This window comes from Drosophila virilis, chromosome 4 (assembly GCF_030788295.1).
Source record: "Drosophila virilis strain 15010-1051.87 chromosome 4, Dvir_AGI_RSII-ME, whole genome shotgun sequence".
NCBI lineage: Eukaryota > Metazoa > Arthropoda > Insecta > Diptera > Drosophilidae > Drosophila > Drosophila virilis.
In genome coordinates this window covers 17,599,298-17,623,887 of record NC_091546.1, presented here as the reverse complement: position 1 = coordinate 17,623,887, position 24,590 = coordinate 17,599,298, and the positions used below count along the sequence as shown (strand labels likewise).

The window sequence follows — 24,590 nt, the reverse complement described above, 5'->3', positions numbered from 1 at the left end:
GTTTGGATGGTTGTGGAGCTTTGTTGAGTAGCTCGCTGCTTGCCTGTTGACTACGTCGCCCACCATTGGAACCTTGAGGTCCTTGGCGATGTCGCGTGTGCGAATATACCATTCGGCTCCAGTTATTTTGCGCAGGGTTTTGGCCTGAATGATGCGAATTTTGTTCAGGTGTGTTTTTGCAGCTATACCGTAAACTTGAAGCCCGTAACGCCACACTGGGGCAAGGATTACCTTGTAGATTAGGACCTTGTTTCGGAGCGAGAGTTTGTTTTTGGAGTTGAGGAGCCAGCTCATTCGCCTTATCTTAGATTTGATGTTGCTCGTTACTGCAGAGACGTGCTTACTAAATGTAAGTCGTCTGTCGAGAGTGACACCTAGGTACTTGTGTTGACGATATTGCTCTAGAAGCTCACCATGAAGAAAAAGTCCGGGGCATGAGTCCTTGCGTAGAGTGTGGGTAACCGTGGCGCACTTTCCAGGGTTCACTGCGATGTTCCATCTACAAGCCCAGTTTTCAAATCGCTTGAGGTATTCCTGCAAGAGGTCAGTTGCCACGTACACACATTTGTTTTTTGCAAGGATTGCCGTGTCGTCAGCAAACGTGGCCACCAGAAGGTCCTGCCGATCATTCCGTCTGCTTGCATTTGCTGTGGGCATGTCATGTGTAAACAGGCTATATAGCGTGGGACCCAAGACGCTGCCTTGTGGAACGCCCGCTTTTATGCGTTTGGTTTGAGAGGCTACTCCATCCTGCACCACTTGAAAGGTTCTCTCAGTTAGGAAGCTCGCAATGGTGCTAAATAGCTGCGGATTCAATTTGTCCTTTATCTTGGAGAGGAGTCCTGCGTGCCACACCCGGTCGAAGGCTTCTTGGATGTCGAGGTATGCTGCCACCACATACTCTTTCCTGTGAAAGCCGTCCAAAATATAATTTGTGACCCGATGTAGTTGCTCAGGGGTACCGTGTTTGAGTCGAAACCCAAACTGGAACTTCGGGATCAAGCGTTTTATTTCCGGGGTATTCAGGACCCTTCTGAGGATGCACCTTTCCAGAATCTTACCAAAGGCAGGCAGGAGGCTGATGGGGCGATAGGATCCCAGTTGATTAGGGGGCTTTCCGCTCTTGTGCAACATGATTATATGTGCCTTCTTCCAAGCCACTGGAAAGTAACCTAGCCGAAGAGCTGCATTAAAAATGGCGACGAGAAAAAGCACCGCCTTGTATGGCAGTAGCTTGATTGTCTGGTTGTCCAACCGATCTTCCCCAGGGGCTTTGCTGCTTTTTAATCTCTTCATCTCCTGCTCTACTTCTTGGAAGGTGATTGGCGATACAGGGAGTGACATTTGGAGTGGCGCCTCCAGGATTTGCGCGACTCGCTGTATCCTTCCATGCGATGCGGTCTCAAACGGCTTGAAGCGCTCCTCCAAGTTGCAGGCAAAGGCTTCGGCTCTGTCCATTGGTGATCTGGCCCAGGTGTCATCGGGAAGTCGAACGGGGAACTTTGGCGCAGCTTGCCGCTTGTATCGACTGCTAAGTTTCCACAGCGCGAATTTGGAGCTCTCGTCTGCCGTTGCTTCCTCCAGCATGGTGTCTGTGGCATTTCTTTTCGAGATAATCAGCTCCTTCCTGACCCTGTTAGCAATACGACGATAGATCCTGTCAATCGTGGGGTCCTGGGTACGGACATACTCCCTCCTCAGTCGCTTTTTTAGGGCGAGAAGACCTTCCAATATGGGGGAAAACGTCCTTGGCCGCTGGCTTGTAGGGGCTGAGTAGATATGTGCGGGCGCAGCGTTGGCGGCTGCGGCATGTACTTGGTCCAACAGGGTTTGTACTGCAGCGTCGACGTCCTCAACTGACAGAATCTGCGTGTTTAGGTTGATCAAGCTATTTAGTTCGGCCTTAAATCGTTGGATGTTCGACCCAGGGAGGACAAGCCTGCGCTTTTTTGGGATCCTTTGTGCAGCCGTGTTGATCGTTGTGAGGAGTGGCAGATGGTCGGAAGATAGATCATACTCTTCGCGAACCGATAGTACGCTGTTGGGGATGCCCTTGAATATAAAAAAGTCGATACAGGAAGGCGTACTTTGCCGGTTGTACGGAAAGTGGGTAGGTCTACCGGTGGCCAGTACCTGGGCTGAGCAGGGAGTGAGCGCCTCATGGAGCGCAGTGCCTCTGCTGTCAGCTCTGTAGTTTCCCCACAGTCTGTGCTTAGCGTTGAAGTCGCCTCCAACGATGAATTTGGGGCCAAGCTGGCCAAACAGGGAATCAAATTCCGCTCGGTTCCAGGGGATGTTTGGTGGTAGGTATGCTGCCGCAACGAGGATTTCGCCCAAGGGAGTCTCCACCATGATAGCAGCCAGCTGTGTGTCGCTGGAGGTCACTGTGTGTAGATGGTAGTGTGCTAAATCCTGCTTTGCCAGCACTACAGCACCACCTCTGGCTCGTCCTGTAGGGTGATCCGCACGGTAGCAGACGTACCCCTCCATTGTTAGGTACAAGTTTGTGTGCAGATGTGTTTCTGAGATGAGCATGATGTCTACATCATGCTTTTTCAGAAAAAGCTTGAGCTCGTTAGCATTTTGGAGGATGCCACGAGCGTTCCACGATCCGAGACGTAACTGGGTAGCCATTATTTGCGGCTTTTTGGGAATCTAAGCTGCGGGGAACCTTGCGCATCCTTTAGCTCTTTAATGCTAACCAGAATGGTTGCAACTGCGGCATTCAGTGCTGCAATGGACTGCTGGAGGTTTTGAAGGATGCCTCCAAGGGAAGCGTCTTGCTCCTGAGGTCCTTGCAGTGGTTGTTGGAGCTGCATTGGATTGACGGTGGGCTGAAGAGTGCGCGCTGGGGGTTGGCGGACTTGTACATGATGGCCTGGCCGTAGCGCATCAGCATACGACAGGCCCTGTTGCACAATTCGGGAAGGTACGAACTGCTGAGTGGTTCTTCGTGTATTTTGAGGATGGCTATATCGTGTAGGAGGGGAGACATTGATGGCCGGCTGCCTGGCATTTAGTCTCACCTGATAGCTTTTGCATCCTTTATAGGAAGCAGCATGGTTTCCCTCGCAGTTGGAGCATCGCAGGTCTGCCACTGTTTTGGCCTGGCACTGCTCGGAGTTTGTCCAATGGGACTGACCGCACCTACCACACTTGGGCTGTTTGAGACAGTAGTTTTTGGTGTGGTCGAACTCGAAGCAGCGGAAACACTGCCTTATACTATTGTTCTTCCTCGGAAGCTCAATAGTGACCCGTTGGCGGCCAACCTTGTTGAGCCGCAGCGCTTCCCTGTTGTTAAGAGACTGCTTGAGATCGACAAACCAGAAGTTGCGACTTGGAAAGTCGTTGGTGGAGTCTGCATCACTTGTTGGCTGTCTGGCGCCCGGGTTGTAAAGGTTCGTCACAATATGGCCGTGCGATGTAAAGGCAGCTTCAATCTGGCTTCTGGGAGTGGAAGCGGCCAGATTTTTAACCACAACGCGGTATGGTCTGTCTTCCTTTAGGCAGAAGTGGGTAAATTGCACTCTCACTTCAGTGAGCTTGCGGACAATTGCTCTGTGGGTGTCGGCATCTTTGGCGTAAATTCTTAGATAGCCAGAGGGAGAGACCTTGAATTCATAGGCGTCTGCGCCCACTGCCTGATCTATGGTTCGCTCCATTGCGACAATATCGCTGACTCCAGGGACTGTTATCGGCCTGGGTTTGGAGATCTTTTTCGCTGATTGTTGTTGGTCTGTGACTGGAGGCGCTTCGTCGGCAGTGTCCATCTCGCCGTCATCGATTACAGAGGCGTCTTCCTGAGGCTCAAGGGAGGCATATCTGTTGCTAATTGCCGAAGCGGTACTGGGAGTTGCGGGCTTAGCTCCAGCGCGGCTGGTGTTGCGGTTATTTAGTTGCTTCCCTTTTTTTACGCCTTCGGATAATAATGTAGTCCCACGCCGTTTTTTTGCGGAAACCGTTTGCCAATCTACCAGTGGCTCTTCGAAGGCTAGCGTAGCACCTGCGTTCTTTATGGGAGGCAGAGGGGGGTTTGTGACACAAGAACCAGCTGCCTGGGTGCCATAAGGGGTGGACTGCAAGGTCGGATTGGCGGCTTTGGGGCGGGTCCCGATGGGCTCTAAAGCGGCGCGGCTTGTGCCTGTTGAGGCAGATGTCCTGCAGCCGCTGCTGGATGACGCTGTGGTTGTGGTGGTTGTTGCTGTCGTTGTGCTGACAGTGCCGTGCTGTTGCGGTTGCCAAGTCGAGCATTGCTGGGTACCGGCTGACAGCGAGGTGGAGGCGCCGTTCCGGTTTGCACTACTGGCGAGCACGTTGTTGTAATATTGGTAAAAATCTTCCAGTGGCCTGCTTCCGTCGAGGCGATCGACATTAGCGGCTATATTTGTAGGGGATATTATTGAGCTGTTCGGCAGCGGGTAGATTGGCGAATGAATTTCTTCGTTGTTTTGGGGTCGGTTGTTTGTAGCCATTGTTCTTTACTTTGTTATAATTTTTTCCCCACAGGGAGAAAAAAGAATAAAAAATAAAAACAAAACAAGTTTTTTACACTTAATTACAAAAATAACCCGTATTTTTGTAACAAGTGATTGATCACAAATTGTGACTTTAGTGTCAGCACTGTCACTGCAGTGACTGTTTTGCCAGCACTATCAGTGCAGCTGCAAGCTGAAAGCTCTCTCGCGAAAGCTTTGCTGCACTCGCGCACACACACACGCACTTGAGTTGCGATCAGCTGAGCGCAGCTTAAGTTTTGCAAGAACTTGTTCTCACGCACTGCACGCGGTAATTTTTTTTGTTAAAATATTGTTAATTTGTATAACACTCCGGCTGCCAGAGGCAGCAGTTGCGTATAGTTTACCCACTATAAGCGGGATTTGTATGGATTGCCCTGGGGCGGGCTTTATACAGTGTCAATGTCACTTTCTTGGTTTATGCCTGCTGCCAGCGGTGCACTAACGCGCACACACACACGAGACTGCAATTTTCACGTCCGATCTCCAGAGAAACACAAACGTAAGTGTTTCATCTTAAAAGCAACGTTACTAAATTCTAACATTTTGGCTCTTAAACGTGTAACAAACTAAACTAAACGATATGGTATGGAATCGAATAGATTTTAATGTGCCATAAGATTTCAAATCAAACAATTTAATTTCATTTAGAACGCTTTCAAACATTAGACCGTTACTTTTACAACTGCACTACTATTGAATTCTGTTAGGTAGGGGAATTGTAAGTTTAGATGTGTACTTATAAAATTTCACATAGTACCAATCAATCAATGTTTCTATCAATTTAGAAAATTGAATTTCATATGTGCTCTTGACCCATGGCCTATAAAACAAACAACAAGCTTGTGGCGAATCAATAGTATAACTGATAGACTAGAGCCACGGCTGGACTAAAATTAGATCTTTGGACTTTCATCACAGTTCTGTCGATACGAAGGACAAGTCCTATTTGTCGGCCTCAATTTTTGTTTAAAAGTCGATCTGATCTCAACACTAAATCATAAAAGTTGGTCACCCTGCTTATTGAAACCGAATGTACTATCATTTAAGGTGTGTCCGTTTATATATGCGACTGTTATGTTATCATCATATATATTTATCCGATTGTTGCAATCGGAGCTGTTTTTATATATTTCCGATCAAGTTGATTGTGCTGTGTTATCTCGAAAAGCAGTGTGACCGTAGCTTAAAACAGCGAGCTGTGCCCCTGCGCCAAAGTCAATTAGGCGATATAACATGAACCATTTGGCACAGTCGATGGCAGATACAATGCATAAACAGATACATAATCGGAAAGCCCCAATCAATAAACGGCATAAAAGCTACTCAGTATCTAGATGTATGTGTATAGGTCAGGTGATCTCGAGGGACTGAGAGGGTTGAGCGCGGCACATAATGTTTGTTATTGGAGTCAGTGCACCTGTTGCTGCTTCAATGACGAAGGCAGGCGCCATAAAACTAACGCATGGCACCCATGTGCTGCTATCCCACAGATACTCGACTATCTACATGTATCTGAGCGTGTTCTGTCTGTTTGTGTGTGTGTTTTCTGTTTGTTGTTTAATATGCAAAATGCGTGTAACTGCCATTTGATAGTATACAATGGAAATTCCAAAGAAATAAAGAGAAAAAATTACCCATTGCCTTATAGCTAGTTTTTGTTCTAAGCATTACAAAAATGTGCTTTGTTGTATATCTACAGAATGCGAGTATCTGTATCTGTGTAAATTACATTGGAAAATAAATACTCGCCAATTCAGTATGCGTTGCCGTATCTTAAATGAGCTGTGGGAAATGCCCGCCAAAATAATTAGTTTCACATTGAAATTGGTCAGCACGTAGCCGCATAACAGTTGAAGAATGGCTTAAGACAAAGCGAAGTCAGGTCTACAGGTACATGTACAGGTAGAAGGTAGTTCTGGGCCCGCATTAGCTTTTAGCTGAATAGGTTCTGTTTCCCTTTGCTTTTGTCTTACAGAAATATTTGTTGAGCCCACAACAAAAGGCATTTAATTAAAAACACATTTACATAGACAGAATGTCGGCGACTTTTTGGCTATGTTCTTGTTGTTGTTATTGTTTTTGGTTTTCTTTTCGGCTATTGTTTATTGTCGCCTGTTGCCAAATTGGGCCAACGAACTCGTAGTTTAATGGTTCAGTGAGTTGGGAAAACGATCTCTTTGTAGTCCAACACATGTGCCTGTCCGTAATTAATGCAATTTGCACATTTTCTATTTTTGATTTTGTGCATTAAAACAGGTTACAAATATTTTATTTTGCTTATGAGATGTTCAAATAAAATTCTAGTTCAACTTCAGTCTGCGCCTTGTATTTGGTTTCTAAGTTATATCTATTTATATACAAATTATTTCAATTTTAATTTTATCATTTTTTCTATTGTTTTTTTTTTCTTCTTTAAGAATTTGAAGCGTCGCCTTTTGGTTTATTTCTAAATTCCACAAATGTGTGTGCCATAAACTCCCTCAAGATGCCTGCCTAAGACTTCCCATTCATTAAAAGCTTTTATTTAATTTTCTATGAAATTCTATTCACAAATTCAAAAACAGAAACGCGTTTCTTTTCTTTTCTTTGGCTAATGGTTAAAATCCGTAGGAGTTTATTTACTTTTGGCAAATCACAAAAAATGACGGCACCAGAAAAAAAGTAAAATTTTTTAAATTAAAAAAAAAAATACTGACTACAATATACTCTGTTTTGGAGTGAGGAAATCTAATTGGTTACTTGTAAAATAAATTTGTGGGACTTGTAGATAGATATTTTTCAGATTTATAAGGTCGAAATTCGAATAGCTCGGCCCGGTATACCTCGCTTTTACTTATTCCGCAATACAAAGTATAAAAACAAGAAGAAACGATGTAGAAATCTAAAATGCCAAATAAAACAAAAAACAATTTACAGTGACTGACGCTGCAACATAAACTTTTGCCATATGTACGATATAGATACATATTTATGGATATTTTATTTTCGATTTTCGTCTAGTTGCGTCATTTTTCTATATCGAGAAAGATGCAAATTTGGCGCTGTTTTTTTGTTTTGTTTCGTTTAGCCATTTACATTTTCAGCTGGAGAAGAGAAAAAGTGCTCGCAGCTGACAGCATACAAAATTTCTCGCAGTTTTTGGAGGTTTTCTCATCGCATAAATGGCATGCGGTCAGTCGGTCTGAAATTAGCTGACTGTCTGGCTCGGATAAATAAATAATAATAAGCAAACTTTGATGCTGCCTTGGCAGCCATCAGCCTAATGAGCAATATCTATAATCATAGAAATAGATACAAGCTTACACACTCACACACTCACGCACAATAAACGAGGCGATGTGGAAGACCTCCCTTGAGGCAACAGCTGCCCCTATGTATATAATGTGTGTGTGCTGCACTTACCAGCACTGGTCACTTGTTTATCTTCTTAATCATTTATTATATCCAAAGGCGGAAGATACGCCACATGATTAGACTTGGTTTATCCTAATATTCCTTACTTTGGTTAGGTTACATTGAAGAAAAGTGCTATAAAATAGTAGTTCATGTTTAGTGTTGGGCAATGATGCCCCTCACTTTTCTTTAAATGCATAACACTTTACTGCAAAAAAAAAGTGAAAGGTTTTGCTCTTAAATTCCTACATTTCTTGCAGTTTCGGCAAGTAGTATTGACAGGCAGATAACTTAAATCGTTTGGTTTTATTTTTTTGAGAAACAATATTTTCCCAAGCAAATTTTCTTTACGGCTTTTCTAAACTCCGACGAGTAAAAGTGGTCAACTTTAGCAACCTGTTTCGCTGAAAATATTAGAATATAAAGATATGAAAAGATAATTTATAATATTTACAAGCATTCGATACTCTTTAATTTGCTCAACTCTTAATTCACTTATGTCATTTAAGTGCATTAAAACAACCAGCAGACTAAATATTTTCAAGTGAGAAATAGAGAGGAGGCCCATAAGGAGCTTACAATTTATAAGAGTGAAAAGCCCCTCTTACCTTCCTTAAAGTGTTCGACTATTTTCACTCACAACAGAGACCCAATCAATACACGAGCCAAAAGAAAATGCGCGCCGGAATAAGAGCATTTTTCACACTTTCCCGGGCAAATGCGACTTCTAGACATGCCAACAACGAGCAATGACCGAGCCGGCGCCTCGCTCGTAAATTCGAATATACAGATGCGTACTCAAAGAAACATACAAACTCGGAGATACATTTAGTGCCACAGACAAAAGAACCGCACAAAAGGAAAAACATAGTCGCAAATGTGCCGCGCAAAGCTTGACTTTAATTGCATTCTGCTGACGAAAGTGAAAGTCAGAAGCAGCAAATGGCAACAGATCCAAAAACAAAGCCAAATCCGCATGCGAATACGAATCCGAGCTTCCTTTAGCACAGCAGCTGATGGTCTGAATTGCGCGCAGCTGGTGGCTGCGCGAGTCGTCTATACCCTGTAACTATTATGGGTGAGATAAAAATAGAGTTTCAAAGTGTAGGAAAGTGTAAATATGGATATATTCCGAGTCTATAAAATATTAAACTTATCTATATACAATGTGTCGATCGCAGCTAGGAAAATTTCTAGAAAGAATGCTTAATATTTTTTCATTCTCAATGCTTCATAAAAGTTGTATGAAAAAAGAGTTAGTTACACGGCAAATTCGGTTTTTTGTAAATAGTCATATATTCCTAATCGATCGGAATCAAGAAATCTTTGAGCTGTCTGTAGTATATCCTTAGTGGTGCATACTTTAGCACAGTATTCCTACTTGTATTCCTTTAATTTTATTGTGTTTTTTTGGCTACCCAACCATTGTTTATGTGTCTGATTGTCTAATTGGATTCCATGGGTACGATGCAGGTCGGGCCAGTAGAGGGTTAAAGAGCATGTTAACCCAAAGGCGTTGGCCAGACAGACGCTTGCATTGCGATAGTTGTACTTGTTGTTTTCAGTGCTTACAGTGGCAAGATTAAAATGTCAAGATAAATTGCATGCGCCGTGCCACGCCTATTTTTGTAGGGGCGCAGCCCAGCTGCCAGCTACCGTCTGACAAGCGGAATTTTCTTTATTTATTTTCTTTGCTTTTCCTTTTAGCCCATTCATCATGCTGAACAAAAGTTTAACACAAACCGGGAAAATTTTACATGCCATATTAGTTTGGCATAGCCAAAGCGCATTTCCTGCCCACACATAAGCACACACACACACACACGCACACAAAACAGTGTGCCACAGAGCTGAAATGTTCACAGGTAGCAATCGCAGCTTTGTTTTGGCCACTTGAGCCTGTCGGATGGGTATCTGTTGCCTGCATCTGAGAAGCTTCTGTCTGACTAAACATCTCTAGGCACATAGATACTCTCACCTCCCCACCCCCTTCTCTCTCCCTCTCTCTGTCTCTCTTGCTCTCTTTCGCTCTGGGCTGTCTGTGTTTATTCAGCTCATTTGTTTGATTGATAGTTTGTTTACAAATTTCATTTGCTTCTTGTTAATACCTTTGTGGCATTCACCTGCGCTGCGTTTGTTCTGCTTCGTCTTTCGCTCAGCGTTTTCTTATTTCGTTTTGTTCTCAACGCCGGCGCGCCTTTTATTATGGCATATACACATATATAGAAATGAAGTACATCTAAAAGTGAGGTAGAGAAATATATAAAGATTGAGATTGATTTGATTGTTGTTGTTTGTGCAACCAAATCACGTTCACGCTTGCTTAGGATGCAAAAGGTTGAAGGCTGTAGAATCTCTATAATGCCGAGTTACACGTAATTTAAAGTTGCCAATGCTGTGTGCGTGGGCGTGGCAGGTAAATTGTTGTTCATGTTTTCGACGTGTTTAATTCTCTTTGGAGTAAAGTCGTCTGCCTTGTCACGGCCACGAATGGGACTCTGGGGACGGCAAGGGCTTTGACATTGGACGGATAAGTAAACAGTTTCTAGAGGCTTTCAAATGTGCGAAAGTAATAAATTTTGGGGAAAATAATGTGGGGACTTTAAGCATAATATTAGCTAACGAAAATGTCTAATATATAAACGATTCGGTGTACGTGCTTCAATTTATATATACTGGGGTTTAATTGAGAATATATTGCAGGTGTGGAGCAAATACATTCGGCATCTGTTTTCAATAGTTTCAATTCATATTTGATTAGAAAAGATTTATGCTACTGTTATTGCTGATTGAGCAGAAATTGCTAATATTTTTTATAAAAAAATATATTAGAAGCGGAAATTTTACAATATGTTATTCCGTTTTTATTTAATTCATGCCAATTGTTTCAGTTGCCTAACATTTATTTTATCGAGAAAGCTTTAGATAGTTATATTTACATAAAGTTGGAAGATAATGAAATATAGATAATGTGAAAGAAGCACTTAAGACAGTTGCGTCCTTGTTCTTCCTTTCCCAATGATCTTTCACTTAGAAGTTAGGTTTTCTTTTACAATCTCTTCTTATCTTATTAAATAACTATTATTATAAATAGGAACAAACAATTTTTTATACAAAACCATGGTATAGACAATGGGACTGGAACATCTAGGAAATTCCTTCCTCTGTTTGCTTCGTTCTCACTCGTTTTATGTCCAATATCTTATGCAGTGCTTGTCAACTATCAAACTATGTTCTTTATGAGATAGATCTGTATATATAGGGGAATGTTCCATTCTAATTCCTGAATTGTAGTGTATTTCTTCTGTCTGTGATAAATAAAAACATACGCTTGCTTAAAGTCACGGACATATGTATACAGATGTACTCAGGGAACATGTCATAAATTATAATAAGCTTTTTAGAAAATGTCTTGGCAACGAAATGTTTGTTGCATATGGCTCAGTGACTTTTGCTGGCTAACCGACTTAATCCGAGGCATCATCCATTATTTGCCATGGAGATTGTGCCACATGGCCAACATGCCTCCAATTAGACTTTGGCTGTCCAAAAACAATTCGCCGGCTTTATCGTTCAGAGTTCCTTCCGTTAAACGAAACGTAACGTAACGAAACGAAACGTAAATGGCAAAGGGAACAAAACAAACATTAGAACACAGCGGAAGAAAAGAAACGCAATAAATCACGGTCCGGGGACAATGGACTATGGGCCATGGCCTATGTTGTGTCTCCATTTGTTCCTGGCCCGCAACGCCTGAAAACTGCAGAAGTGTTTGCATGCCTTCCACAAATCACACGTGAGCCAGTGGCGGGTAAACAAAAATTGTGTCGTTGTCCTTGTAGTCGTCGTCCTGTCGCTGGGATTAACAAACGCCAGCACCTTCTTAACCTGTACGCCATTAGCGTAATTTGTTTTGTGTCTGCGCGTTTCCTTCGAGTGCCCTGTACCGCAGGCATGGGAAACCCGAAAAATGTTGTGCGACGAAAACAAATTCAATTTCTGAGGTTGTGGCCTGTCCTGTCTGACACTTCCTGTCGGGGGCACTTTGTGGGCTTGAGCTGCTCGGCATCATAATAATTAGCTAATGAATTTATGGTATACAGTTTCTCAACGCATCGCGCCTTTTGTACTTGTAAATTGCTGCGAGTTCCTTGCGCAGCAACACACGGTTAAATCAACCAAAAAACAAAACTCTACAATTTTCAGAGTCGCGCGATGAAGAAGCCAAAATAATTAACCAAGAATCAAAGTCAAAAGGCCAAACAGCAGAAGGGAGCGGGACAGCGCATACGCAGAACCCGTTTTCGGGTTGAAATATAAAAATAAAATTAAAAAAAAGCCATAAAAAAGACTGAGCGAACGGAAGTGAGCAATTGGTCGACAGCCATGACGACGTCGCTGCACCAGAAGCGTCCCAGCTTCAGCAACTGGTTCAGCTCGTTGCGCCGCCAGCCGAAGAGCAAGAAGAGCGGCAGCTTTGGCAGCAAGCAGCAATTGCAGCGCAGCTGCTTTGATCTGAGCACCGCCAGCGTTGCCGGAGCCACAACGCCGCCAGCCGGTGGCGTTGGTCTGCCCGGCAGTCGCAGCAGCAGCACCTTTTACATACCAGCGCTGACGACGACATCTGAGGAGGATCGGCGCCGGCTCTTGAGCAATGCCACCAGCAGCGGCAACAGCAGCAGCACCACCACCATCAGCAGCAACGTCTGTGCGCGCTGCTTCTGCAATCTGGGCAGCTTGGCAGGCAAAAAGGATTCGCCGAAAGTACAGGTGAAACCGTTGCCATCAACACCGACGCCAAGCTGCACGCCTCGCTCGCCCCGCTCGCCCTCACTTTCGCCGTTCACCAGCGTGGCCACCTACAAGGTGACCTCGCTGCGTGCCGAGAGTCCACCGCCGGCGAGTCCCACGCTGAGCACTGAGACGGTCACCTGCAGCGATGTCAGCCGCAAGGTGGAGCTGCTGCGTCTGCCCAGCGATGAGTCACATACACAGCTCTACAACAGGCGCTCGGAGCTGACCCACACAACCACTACAACAACAACGCGCACGCTGATCGTCTCGCGACCCGTCGAGCTGTTGCTCAATGAGCGGGGCGAGATCATCTCGAGGCGACCGCCGCAGGCACCACGCAAATCGCGCTCCAACTCGCTGGGCTGCATGCTAGACCCTGCCGAGGATGGCATCGATAACGTGGCACTGCAGCTGGAACCGGAGCTTGTCGACGAGGAGACAGTCAACTCGGGGCTCAGCTCACCGCTGACACCTGAGGCAGGCGATTTGCGCTTCATTGATGACAGCTCAAATTCGCAGAGCGAATCCGAGCGCAACTCGCTTAGCCACAACAACAACAGCATCTCGGACAACAACAACAGCAGCAAACAGCTTAACAACAACAACAACAACAGCAACAATAACAACAACAACCAACAGGCGAATCTGTGCGACAGTTGCCGAACGCTCATGGAGCGAAATCGCAACAATGCTGAACAGAGCAGTGTCGTCATACTGAGGCGACCGCAGGTATGAGTTAATCCAGGTGTTTGTTTGGGCATGTGCTTCTGATATTGTTTTGATGGATTTCGTAAATTATATCATAATTATTTTAAACAGAAAATGATCAAGAGATTTCAAAGCACCAGTCGGACATAATATTTAGACGAAAGAGACTATAGAAATATTCCATTATTTCACATCTCTCGCAGCTAGCACAAAGCAATTGAGCTTCAGCTCGTCTCAGGCAATTCTACTACTGAGACTTAATTACTTCAATCAAAGTATATTTTAACTAAACAATTATTCTAGTTTTGTCATTGATTTTCAAACGATTTAATTTCGTCCAATTACTTAATATTGGTTTGTATTTGACAGCACTTTGCAGAATTTACTCGTTTAGCATTCGTTGTTCTATATAAGTATAGTTTATTGAAAGTTACTAAAATCTATTTAAAAGTATGTTTTGATATGACATTACTATCGGTTTCATGCTCGACTTTGTTCCATACATTTGCATTGCATTAAAACAGGTTTCTTGATTGATTCTGTTTCGTTGGACTTCCTCGTGCCGCGTTCCCACACCTTTGACGTCGTTGTTTACCTGTCGCCTTCGTCGTTTCATTGCGAGCTATTTTTAAAGCTTGACGTTCATTAGCTTTACCTGTGCTGTGCGCTATCAATAACCCTTGTCCAGTAGTTGCTCTTTGATTAGCGATGCCGTCCCAGAACCTGTTGCCCTCTGGCGTTGCTCTGTCTCTCTCTCTCTCACGCTATTGTCCGCCTCCCTATTCGCTTCTCATTAACAATTTTCTTTTGTTTTATATAATTTTCTATGATGTCTTAAATGCTTTCTACAGCCGACGCTCCGAGAGGCGTAGCTTTGAAGCAAACACACATGTTGTGGGCACTCCTGTCGATCGTTTAACTTTATTGGAATTTTAAACATTTACATAATTCTGTTTTATCTCAGAGAGTCGGTCCACTAATTGAAAGGTTACATTTTTTTTTAATGCGCAACGGAAGCGGCATGGAATATACTCAGATATTTTAAGCATGGGAAAGGAGGTACAACTTAATAGTAAAATCTATAAAGCTGTCAAGTTTAAGCCGTGTGCCTTTCAGGAACCATCCATAAAATATGGTATAATAATTAAACGTCGAGACGTTTAGTTGTTTTTCGAGAACTTATTTCAAATCTATTGAGTTATGTTGCATTTAAATTTTATTCAGCTATAAATGTCTTTACTTTGTTTATGGACTTAAAACCTTTTACTCGTGATATTTTTTTTATTTCTGCTTACTGTGTGCGACCCTTTGGGCTTAAAATTCCCAAATGTCACCGCAACTTGAAGACTGCAAAGTCACGCGTTAAAGACCTAAAGAAATTACGCATTGAATTGATTATAAAAAAATACCCTTCACCACTCCTAACTGCAAAAAGTATCTAAAATTAGCAAATTCTCGGGGGGTCACTACGCTGTGTGAAGTTCCAATGGAATGAGCTCATCGCATAACTTCAAAACTTGACGACGAATCTGAACGATCTTGGAATTGTATTGTCCCGTCTCTCTCTCTCTCTCTCTCTCTCTCTCTTGTTGTCAATTGTTTCTCAGCGCATTTAATTGGCATTCCGCTGTCGATTTGCATATATATATAGATACATATACTTATTTGTTAGGCTGAGCAAATGAGTCAGAAGGTCATATAGGCGCAGTGCCAGGGGCTATATGTTGGGGGGCAATTGATATGTTCCGGTCTCGTGGCTCTCTCGCCAAGCCAAGCGTCAACAGGCTGACAAATAACTAGACACTTGAGTGCAGCAACTGTATCTTATATGTGCTACAGATACGACTCGCACAGATACATTTACAGCTAGTGAGCGGCCTCGTTCGTTCACTTCAATTGTATGTTTGACAAATTTGTCACGCCTCTTTGAATAGATCATATTACAGCATGAATGCTTTGATAAACTCGAGCAGCAGTTGCCTTTGTCTTGACCCCGCGTATGGACCCATGCCGTGTCAGGTACTCGGCTCTATGTGCATAATTCAATTAAATCAATTTTGCTTCTCCATTATTTTTTTAGTTTATATTTTTAGCACTTGAACAAATCACAAAAATGATTTCAAGTGAAACGAATTTTGTTCGTCCATTTGGCGCCAGTCGCCGCTTTGGATACATGCAAATGATTCGCACTTGTGAATGTGAATGCGAAATGAATACAATTGTGAATGCAGCTTAACGCCCAGTCTTGTTGAAATTTTGTGCAGAGCGTAAACACAATTTTTTTTCTCCAGCCTTTTTTTATTTATTTTTTTTTATTTTTAGCAACAATTGTCGCTGTAGTCATTTCCGCAAATTATACGAGTGTTTGCAGATGATGCATTCCCGACTATTTCATCTATTTTTATATTCACTTGTATAGCTGAAGTACCTCCAGCTGTACATACAAATACTGTGAAAGTTTCAACTTTCGATTTTATTTAATTTATTTTTTTCAATTATAGCAAATCAAAGATGAGCTGTGCGAGGTCGTTTCGGAAATGGAAGCGCTTGATGTGCCTGAAGACAAGCATTCCAATAAGGACAAACAGATGTCAATTGGACGCAAGAAGTTCAATATGGATCCCAAGAAAGGTGAGCACAAACTTTCTTAGAAAAAACTAAATATTTTACATATGTGGGTTAGGTGTATTTGAGTTAAAGACGTTCAGTTAACACAGACAACCATTTTAATTCCCTGCTGTAAAATACAGCTCTAATTAATTAAAACTTTGGTTTCTTAGACTCAAAAAATCAAAGAAAATGGAATATTTATTTGCATTTATATTTGAGCTCTAATTCCATTTTACGTAGTAAAAATTCGTTGTCCATTTTCCTCTCGTCCAACTTGAGTTTTCGATTCTCGAAAGATAAACGATGCTCCTCGATCTGCTTTGCCCATTCAAACTTCTCCATCTCCAGTTGCAATTTGCTGCCCTCCACCTGTTTCATCCATTTTAGTCGGTCGGCCTCCAGACGATGCTGCTTTCCGCGAAACTCCATTCTTTCCGTTTCTAAGCGCACTATCTTATCCATGGCCGTATCGCATTTTTTTCGTTTCTTCTTATTTACTTGCCTTGGCGCTTTTTTGACCTGATTGACTTCCAACTCGGAGCCGGAAGGCTCCAAGATGAAGCTGCCCACGTCGCTTTGGCTGAGGGAGCCATCATAATCGGTGAATTCCAAGTTATTGCCAGCATAATCCATGGGTTGCTTTATGTGTTCTGGATCCACAGGGCCCCTGCCAAGACCAAAAATGTTCATCAGCTGCTCATAATATGGACAAATTTGTTTCTTGATCGCCTCGTCGTTCTGCATAGATCCAGTCAAGTTGCCCAGGGTATTCGCCTTCCGCAGACTCATCCTCAGATAGCGCACTTTGTACTTTAGCGAATGCCAAGCACAGCTGATGCCGGTCTCATCTATCAGCTTACTATAGTAAATTCGAGCCGTAGGCTTCTAAATTATATATAACATTAATGTGGTTAGGTCAAGAAATAATGTTGAGCTATATAAAATGCTCACTTCGATATTTTTATGTAGCTCCATATAGTCGAGTAGCTTGCGGGTTTCCTCGTCGCTCCATCTTTTCGATTCCTTATCCATTTTGCGTTTTTTTAATTCTGACACTAGGAATGGCAGAAACTGATTCGATTTAAGATTCAAGAAGAAAAATCAACCCTTTGAAAAAAAATTACTTTTGACAAATTCTAATCTACGAAATAAGTAATCGATATTAATTCCCAGCTGCTTACGTCAAGTATGGCCGAATGCTTACGCAAAACAAAGTTCGATTCTCTAATAGCAATCGATACGTAAAGCGCTTTAACTTTTTAATCGAACAAAGGAAATTATTATGGTATTCCTGAAACTGAAAAAGGAAATCAAAATCAGTTTATGGTACGATTTGATTTAGATATCGTGAGCAACTGTCAGCCTGGCTGAACAGCTCCAAGCCATAAAATACCAAATTAGAGTGTAAAAACCAAGCTTCTTGATAACAAAATTAATTGTTAAGCACTTATATTCTATCGGGTAATTTGGGCGATTTTTTCTTATCCTATAATAATGTGTCATAAAAATATTTATTCGACGCATTATAAAAACATGAAATGAATATTGAAATAATAACTGAAAGTTAAATAAATTCACAAACTAGGGGACTCCTACTCTTGTTCAAGGGGAAAATATAGATATATTAAAATTGTATCCTAATTGATTGGAATTCTCGAATCAATTGGGGTGTTATTTAAGATCAAAAACGAATTTCAAGCTAAAACCACATAAAAACCACAGAATTTATTAATTATTAGTTGAGTCAGAAATTGCAATTCAACGGAAAGTAATTATATTTGACGTATAACACGTAATTATATATTGTACTTTATATGCAAGAGTAATATTTGGAGAATCTGTTTATAAACGAAAGTAATAAATTAAAGCGCAAAAGGGGAAGGGCTTTTTCAGATACATTTGTATTTTTAATAAAGGGGCAGACCCCACCGTGCTGCCAATGTTTGTTGATCGACGGGGAAATCGGGAAATATAAATGTGGGAATGATTTAAATGAAATTTCAATGACGCCAACAACAAATGAAAGGAATTGCTTTATAATTGAGCTGATATGTGTGAGGCATACGAGAAGTAGCGATCCATGAAAACCTAAAGCATGACGGCGCCAAAGAGCGAATTTGCCAGGCAAATTTACAGTGTCATATTTGGGTGGCTGGGGACGGCACGTTCGCCCAATGATCATAATTCCGACGTTAATTTAATAACGTAATGAGCCCGAAATGAGATGCTGCGAATGCCACGCGACGTCAACGCACTGCACCAGCAGCAGCAGCAGCCCCTGACAGTCTTCCTAAGTCCCGCCCCTCCCAGCAAAATCTTAAAACGCTGACAAATTTGACAGTTCGTTGACATTTGTAGTACGTGCAGCAGGGATACAACGAGTGCTTGGGCGTTTAATTTAATGGAAATGTCAATGTCGCAATATTCTTGAGTTCTGTGAAGACTTTTGAAGAGTGCCGCGCTGACAGACAGTCGGGCAAGGCCAAATATGCGGGCGGCATGGATACGAATACACAGTTGAAAATTACATTGATATGTCATGTGTATTACTTAATATATGGATATTTACTGGGTTGTTGCCCAGCTCTCCATTGAGAGCTAATAATAATTTATTCGGGACTTTCAGAAATTTCTCTCCTCACAAGACTGTAATGAGTATAAAAAGCGCACGTCGTATCAAATAGTTACTTCTGTTAAAAGTACTTGAGAATTATAAGTGTGATATAAAAATCTTGTTATAAGAAGAAGGGCCACACGACAATTGGATATGTATCGTTTTAATTCGCAAAGATGAAAAACATTTTCTGAAAATCAAATAAGACCCTGTCGCCAATGAAAATGTGTAGAAAATGGTAATTAAATGCATGTAGATACATGTCTAGTATAGTATAGTTTAATTTTGTTCCTCTATAGCCGCATATTTAGGTATTTATATTTACTCAAAAATCGCCTAGAATTTTGAACTCAGTTTTGATTTTCCCTCATCTAAATATAAGAGCACATAAATAGATATTTGTACTTGTTAACCTTCTCCATATATGTCCCAAGTGACCCACATACCCGACATGTTATTTCAGTGCCCAACCTAAGATCTTTGCTCTAGCATGCGACCTCATTCCCTGCGCCCTACGTAATTTAAGAGCTAATCAAATATTTTCATCGACCTCTTGGCCATAAATTAAAGTTGACAAGTCCAAATTGGGCCACGCATCTCTCGCCTGTCAGGGAATAGGTCCAGCAACAACAGGGCGCATCCTGCATAAAATTCCAAATGGCGGGCGGGCACAATAAAAATGCTAATCCACACTGAAGTATTTGTTATAAATGGCGCGATACGTGCGCGGAGTCAGCGACCGCCGGCTTTGACAAAACGAGAATCGAGTCCACTTCAGAAAACGAGGCGTCGACGCGCCGCTTATTAAAAACATGTGAAACAGACCCTAGTGCTGGGCGGGATGGGTGGATTGGTCTGCGATTGGTTTTGGGTTTGGGTGGATTCGGATGTTTTACAGGGCATCGTCATTTGTCGCTTTATCGGCCGATTATCAATAGCAGAGACAGACACACACCACCCCACCCACCACTCACTACATACACACGCACACACACTTAAATTAATAGCCCACAAATGTGCCATCCATAACGCACAGCGTGGATATTGGTGCCTGGATGGGGGAAACTGCCAACTTGCTGATGCTAATCGCGTGTGACAACGCCTGGCGACTCCTCCAGGCGACTCCTTTGTCATTATCGTTGTCACTTCGCATTATTGTTGTCATTGTTGTTGTTATTGCGATTATTGTTGCTGCTTTTGTTTGTTGTTCCTGTTGTTGTTGCTGTTGTTGTGGCACATATATGGATTCCCATTGCCAACAACAAACTACAAAAGCATCAATCTGAAAAGCCAATCTGTCTGCGATTGAAGGAAAAGAAATATTAAGAAAAACCGCGTGGGTTGTTCATTATGTTTATGAATGTTTTTATTTGTTACTATAATTTTTTTTTTACTTTCATATTGCGGATTTCACTCTGCAATACACAAGAGTACATTATTTTCCTTTAATAACATTTTATAACACAAGAGTTTCACCTTTCAAAAGTGAGGTTCACTTATAAAATGATTTTTTTTAGCAATGTTGAAATGTTACTCCTATAATTAACGTGAAAATGAGAGATTCCACATCTCATCTTTCAGTAGTAATTTTCTTAAAAGGATCTTATATTATGTACCTTATATGAAACATGTCCATATATATACTCGTTATGTACCATATATATACGTAGTTCTATCCCTTGCTATAGTTTTGCCCTTCTTCTTTAGTAACACATAATTTTAATGTTCTTCAGCAAAGTAAACGGCCCTTGTACTTGTCTGTTTGGCGTCACCCACGGATCGAGCAAAGCTCACGCGATTGCCAAATTTGTTGGTTGTATGTCGCACATTTCTCGATATGTGTTGTTTGCTCTTAATGCGTTTTTCTTGAATTCCTGGAGCTCGAGTTTTCTTCTTCTTTGTTGTCTTGCCTTCCGGCTTTTATCGCAAATTGCTGAGCTGCGCGGAGGGCCCGCGATTTGATTGGCAAATAATGACATCGATGTCTCGTCATTGCAGCCGCTCCCTACATTTTTGCATATTTTTTTTCCTTTATTATTTTTATTGAGATTGCTGTGGTTTATGTTGCGGGTCGCCGCGGATATATGTATGACTTATATGGGTAGATTATATGTTGTTTGGGCTGCATTTGATTTGACGCGACTTGAATTTCCGGCTGCGTTCTTATCTACCGCAGTGTCTTGTGGGGTAGAAGCTTAGCTTTACTTTATATACGATTATTTTATTATAAGACCTTAAGCAATTGCCTGTTTTTAAATATTCTTAACATTTTCAGGTATTGAGTATCTCGTAGAGAATCGACTGTTGCGTCACGATCCGCAGGATGTGGCGCATTTCCTTTACAAAGGCGAGGGACTGAACAAAACGGCAATAGGTGAGTCTCGCATTTGCAGAGTTGGCAAGCTCATAAATTGTTGTCCATAGGGCGACCCCGCATGGATAAAATTCAATTAAAACTCCATAATGCATAACATAAATTTTCATGCTCATTTCTGTTTGACTTTCCAGGCGATTACCTCGGCGAGAAAAACGATTTCAATGAGGATGTGCTAAAGGCATTTGTGGCACTGCACGATTTCACCAATCTGATACTGGTTCAGGCTCTAAGGTTGGCTTCAAACAAGCCCTCATCTAATATTAAAGTCATGATTAAACAACATTTTCTATTTTATTTAGGCAATTCCTGTGGTCATTTCGCTTACCCGGCGAGGCCCAAAAGATTGACCGCATGATGGAGACATTCGCCCAGCGCTACTGTCAACTGAATCCGGATATATTTACCAACACGGATACCTGCTATGTGCTCAGCTTTGCCATTATAATGCTCAATACATCACTGCATAATCCATCGGTAAGTTATATGCATGAGTACATTTTGCATTTGGTATTTATATCAACGATCTTAGTTATCAATCAGTCAGTCAATCATGCTCAAAAATCGATTATCAATCACTTTTAATCACAATTAATTCAGTATTTTTTAGCGTTGTAAGCGCAGTTACACTTAAACACCTTTTATTAATAATCTCAACGAAATAATGCTTCCAAAACTTTTCAAAACTTACTCTTTAAGCTTAAATAATAAATAAATCCGTTGAATGTCGCATATTAAAAAAAAATCGCGATAAAAATAATTTTTTAATCCGTTAAACTTTCAGTCTGCACGTTCTGATTACTTCACTTTTTTGTGCTTTCAATCGGGTTTAATGTTTTTAAAATGAGGCACAAAAAAGTTACGAGAATTTCTTTTTTCCTTTTTTTTGTTGGCACCAAATTACAATTCACTGTCATGGTTTGCAAACCGGAAGTGTTTGGGAACGACCGGAAGTTGTCGTTGGTGGTGGTGGTGGGCTGTATGTGTGTTGTGTGTGCCAAAACAGAAATAAAAAACTCGCGAAATGCGCGTCGCGTGGCCCAAACTGCGGAATTGAATACTTTGTCGCCTGTCAGTCGGCAATTATCGACGGTCCACACGACGCATTTCCGCATTTTGCCCATTTCCCACCACCAACTACTGTGCGTTAGAGCAATTACAAAATTGTTGTGAATAGGGCTATAAATAGGTCAAGTCTAAAGCATTTCACACGAGCTGAAATTGTTAAGTGCCAACTAATTGGCCTGTGGCATCTTGAAAATGATCTCAACAGCGCGAGCGGCACATAAAACTGTTCCCTAATTAGTTACTATTTTGCAATCTGGCTGCTGCATGTTATTTAATTTAATTTTTTTTTTATTGTAGGTCAAAGACAAACCCACCGTTGAGCAATTCATCTCGATGAATCGTGGCATCAACAACGGCGGCGATTTGCCTCGTGGTCTGCTTGAGTCGCTGTACGAGTCCATACGCACAGAGCCCTTCAAGATACCTCAAGACGATGGCAACGATCTAATGCACACCTTTTTCAATCCCGACAAGGAGGGCTGGCTGTGGAAGCAGGGCGGCAGGTAAATACCATACATCGGCTCAAATTTTGCAGCAAGCTTTAATTAATGCAATTCCTCAAACAGATACAAATCGTGGAAGCGACGCTGGTTTATACTGAACGACAATTGCCTGTATTATTTCGAATATACCACAGATAAGGAGCCGCGCGGCATAATACCGCTGGAGAATATTTCGGTGCGCGAGATACAGGATCGCAGCAAGCCGCATTGCTTTGAGCTGTTTGCCACCGGCGGCGCCGATATCATCAAGGCATGCAAGACTGATTCCGAGGGCAAGGTGAGCAAATCTTTTGCATTTTACCCAACTCAGAAACTGATTAGCTTCTCTATCTGCAGGTGGTGGAGGGCAAGCACACGGTGTATCGAATGTCTGCCGCAACGGAGGAGGATCAACAGGAATGGATCAAGCGCCTGACGCAGTCCATCAGCCATAATCCGTTCTATGATATTCTGGTACAAAGGAAAAAGAAGGCGCTCAGCAAGAGTTAGTATTAGATCGGCGCTAGACGGGCCTGCCCCCGATGGGCGTCACTCTTGTATTGGATCTCAGTGGAATATTGCTGCGTGCGTTCGCGTCTATGTGTTTGTGTGTGGCTTTGCCTACAATAATCTCGCTCTTTGCGTATAGTACGTGTGCGTCTTAGTGTGTGTGTGTGTGTGCTTGTGTATGTATATGTATGTGTGCTATTAAACTCCAAATGTTGTACTATGCCCAACGTTTTGTATATAAGTATCGTATATATATATTTAATTCAATTTGTAGTCCGATACGTTTGCCTTTGTTATTTGATCTAGACTCGAAAGAGACACACACAAGCCCAACTCGCACAAACACACACACTCTCATTCACACACCCATCTTTGTCTCTATTGTTGTGATATAACTTATTTACATTAAGCAAAATTTAAAAAAAAAAGGAAGCAAATATAAAATGTTTAATCGAATGAAATACAATTTTCAATTAGTGCAAATTATGTTATAATAAGTCTACGAATATGTCTTCAAATTAGCATTAGTATCTGCGAGTTGCCCTCACATACCACCCGTATAATTTACTAGCTTTAGTGCTATGAAACATATCCCAGCCGCCTGCTAAAAAATAATTTTGCTTGGCAATTATTATAAACTATTATCAAAAAGAAAAAATCAAAGGCCTTTTAAAAACTTTATTTCAAACAACGAAGAAAAAATTTTAAAAATTGTTGAAAAAAAACGGTGTAAAAGACTAGAAAATTAACATGGACAATACAAACATGCATTTCACTTATTGAAATATGCCAGCTAATAGGTTATATCGATAGAGTTTAAGCTCAGTTCCAATGTGTCATTAGGTAATGCTGAACTACAAATAGTGCAAGTAAACCAAAAATAATAAGAACAAGCCGGTGCCAAGAGGCCAACGACTGAGTAGAGTTTCGTTCTTTGTTGTAACATATTTCGAAATGTTTTGTATTGTATTGTGTTTTGTTAATTTGATTAGTTAGAAACGAACCAACCACAAAGTGTTCCTGCCAAAAATGAGAAGATCAAACTTTTAATTGTAATCAATTAAAGATGCAACTGTTTATAAAATAACCAATTTAATTGTACATTCTATATAAACCAATAAGCTTCAGAGTATGCAACAACTTTGGTATATCTGTGTATTTATGATGCGCATGCTCAATCTCCAGAAATCTGTAGCTACTTTTTGATAAAAATTTGTTTGAACACTCTGTTCTATACAAAAACATTTTGTTTTCAATATCATTTAGTGTGCTTATGAAAATTTGAAGGGTCGCAGTTGTAATAGCTCAAAGAAAAGCAAAACAATTAATGAAATGAGAGTCCCGAAAACTTTTTGCAATATTATTAATAAACTGTACGAGTAACAACTATACTATTATATGTAATATATCAAAATATTCTGTAATCATACCTATTAACATTTATAACACATTCATAATTCTCTGCACCACTCATACTATATTTCTTTAGTCTAGCACGGAATAAATAAATAAGCAGGAGA

General features: G+C 41.5%; 2 protein-coding genes across 3 annotated transcripts in view; one reads left to right on the top strand and one right to left on the bottom strand.

Moving 5' to 3' along the window:
* Positions 1-24,434, top strand: part of LOC6629194 (cytohesin-1) — a 48,735-nt gene extending 24,301 nt beyond the window's left edge. The window contains exons 2-9 of one of the 2 annotated variants that reach the window (XM_032437743.2): positions 12,117-13,433; positions 15,914-16,043; positions 20,912-21,010; positions 21,145-21,244; positions 21,313-21,487; positions 22,376-22,581; positions 22,645-22,858; positions 22,918-24,434. In XM_032437743.2, coding sequence (XP_032293634.1) covers positions 12,297-13,433; positions 15,914-16,043; positions 20,912-21,010; positions 21,145-21,244; positions 21,313-21,487; positions 22,376-22,581; positions 22,645-22,858; positions 22,918-23,070 — 2,214 coding nt within the window. In that variant the 5' untranslated portion in view covers positions 12,117-12,296 and the 3' untranslated portion in view covers positions 23,071-24,434. The remainder of the gene's footprint in view (positions 1-12,116; positions 13,434-15,913; positions 16,044-20,911; positions 21,011-21,144; positions 21,245-21,312; positions 21,488-22,375; positions 22,582-22,644; positions 22,859-22,917) is intronic. The other variant, XM_002051560.4, reaches the window with a different exon arrangement.
* Positions 16,206-17,172, bottom strand: LOC116651429 (uncharacterized). Its single transcript, XM_032437744.2, has 2 exons — positions 16,974-17,172; positions 16,206-16,907 (listed from the first exon to the last, which is right to left on the bottom strand). The coding sequence occupies exons 1-2, from the start codon at positions 17,052-17,054 to the stop codon at positions 16,221-16,223; spliced, it is 768 nt and encodes a 255-aa protein (XP_032293635.1). The 5' UTR covers positions 17,055-17,172; the 3' UTR covers positions 16,206-16,220.
* Positions 24,435-24,590: the final 156 nt, after the last annotated feature.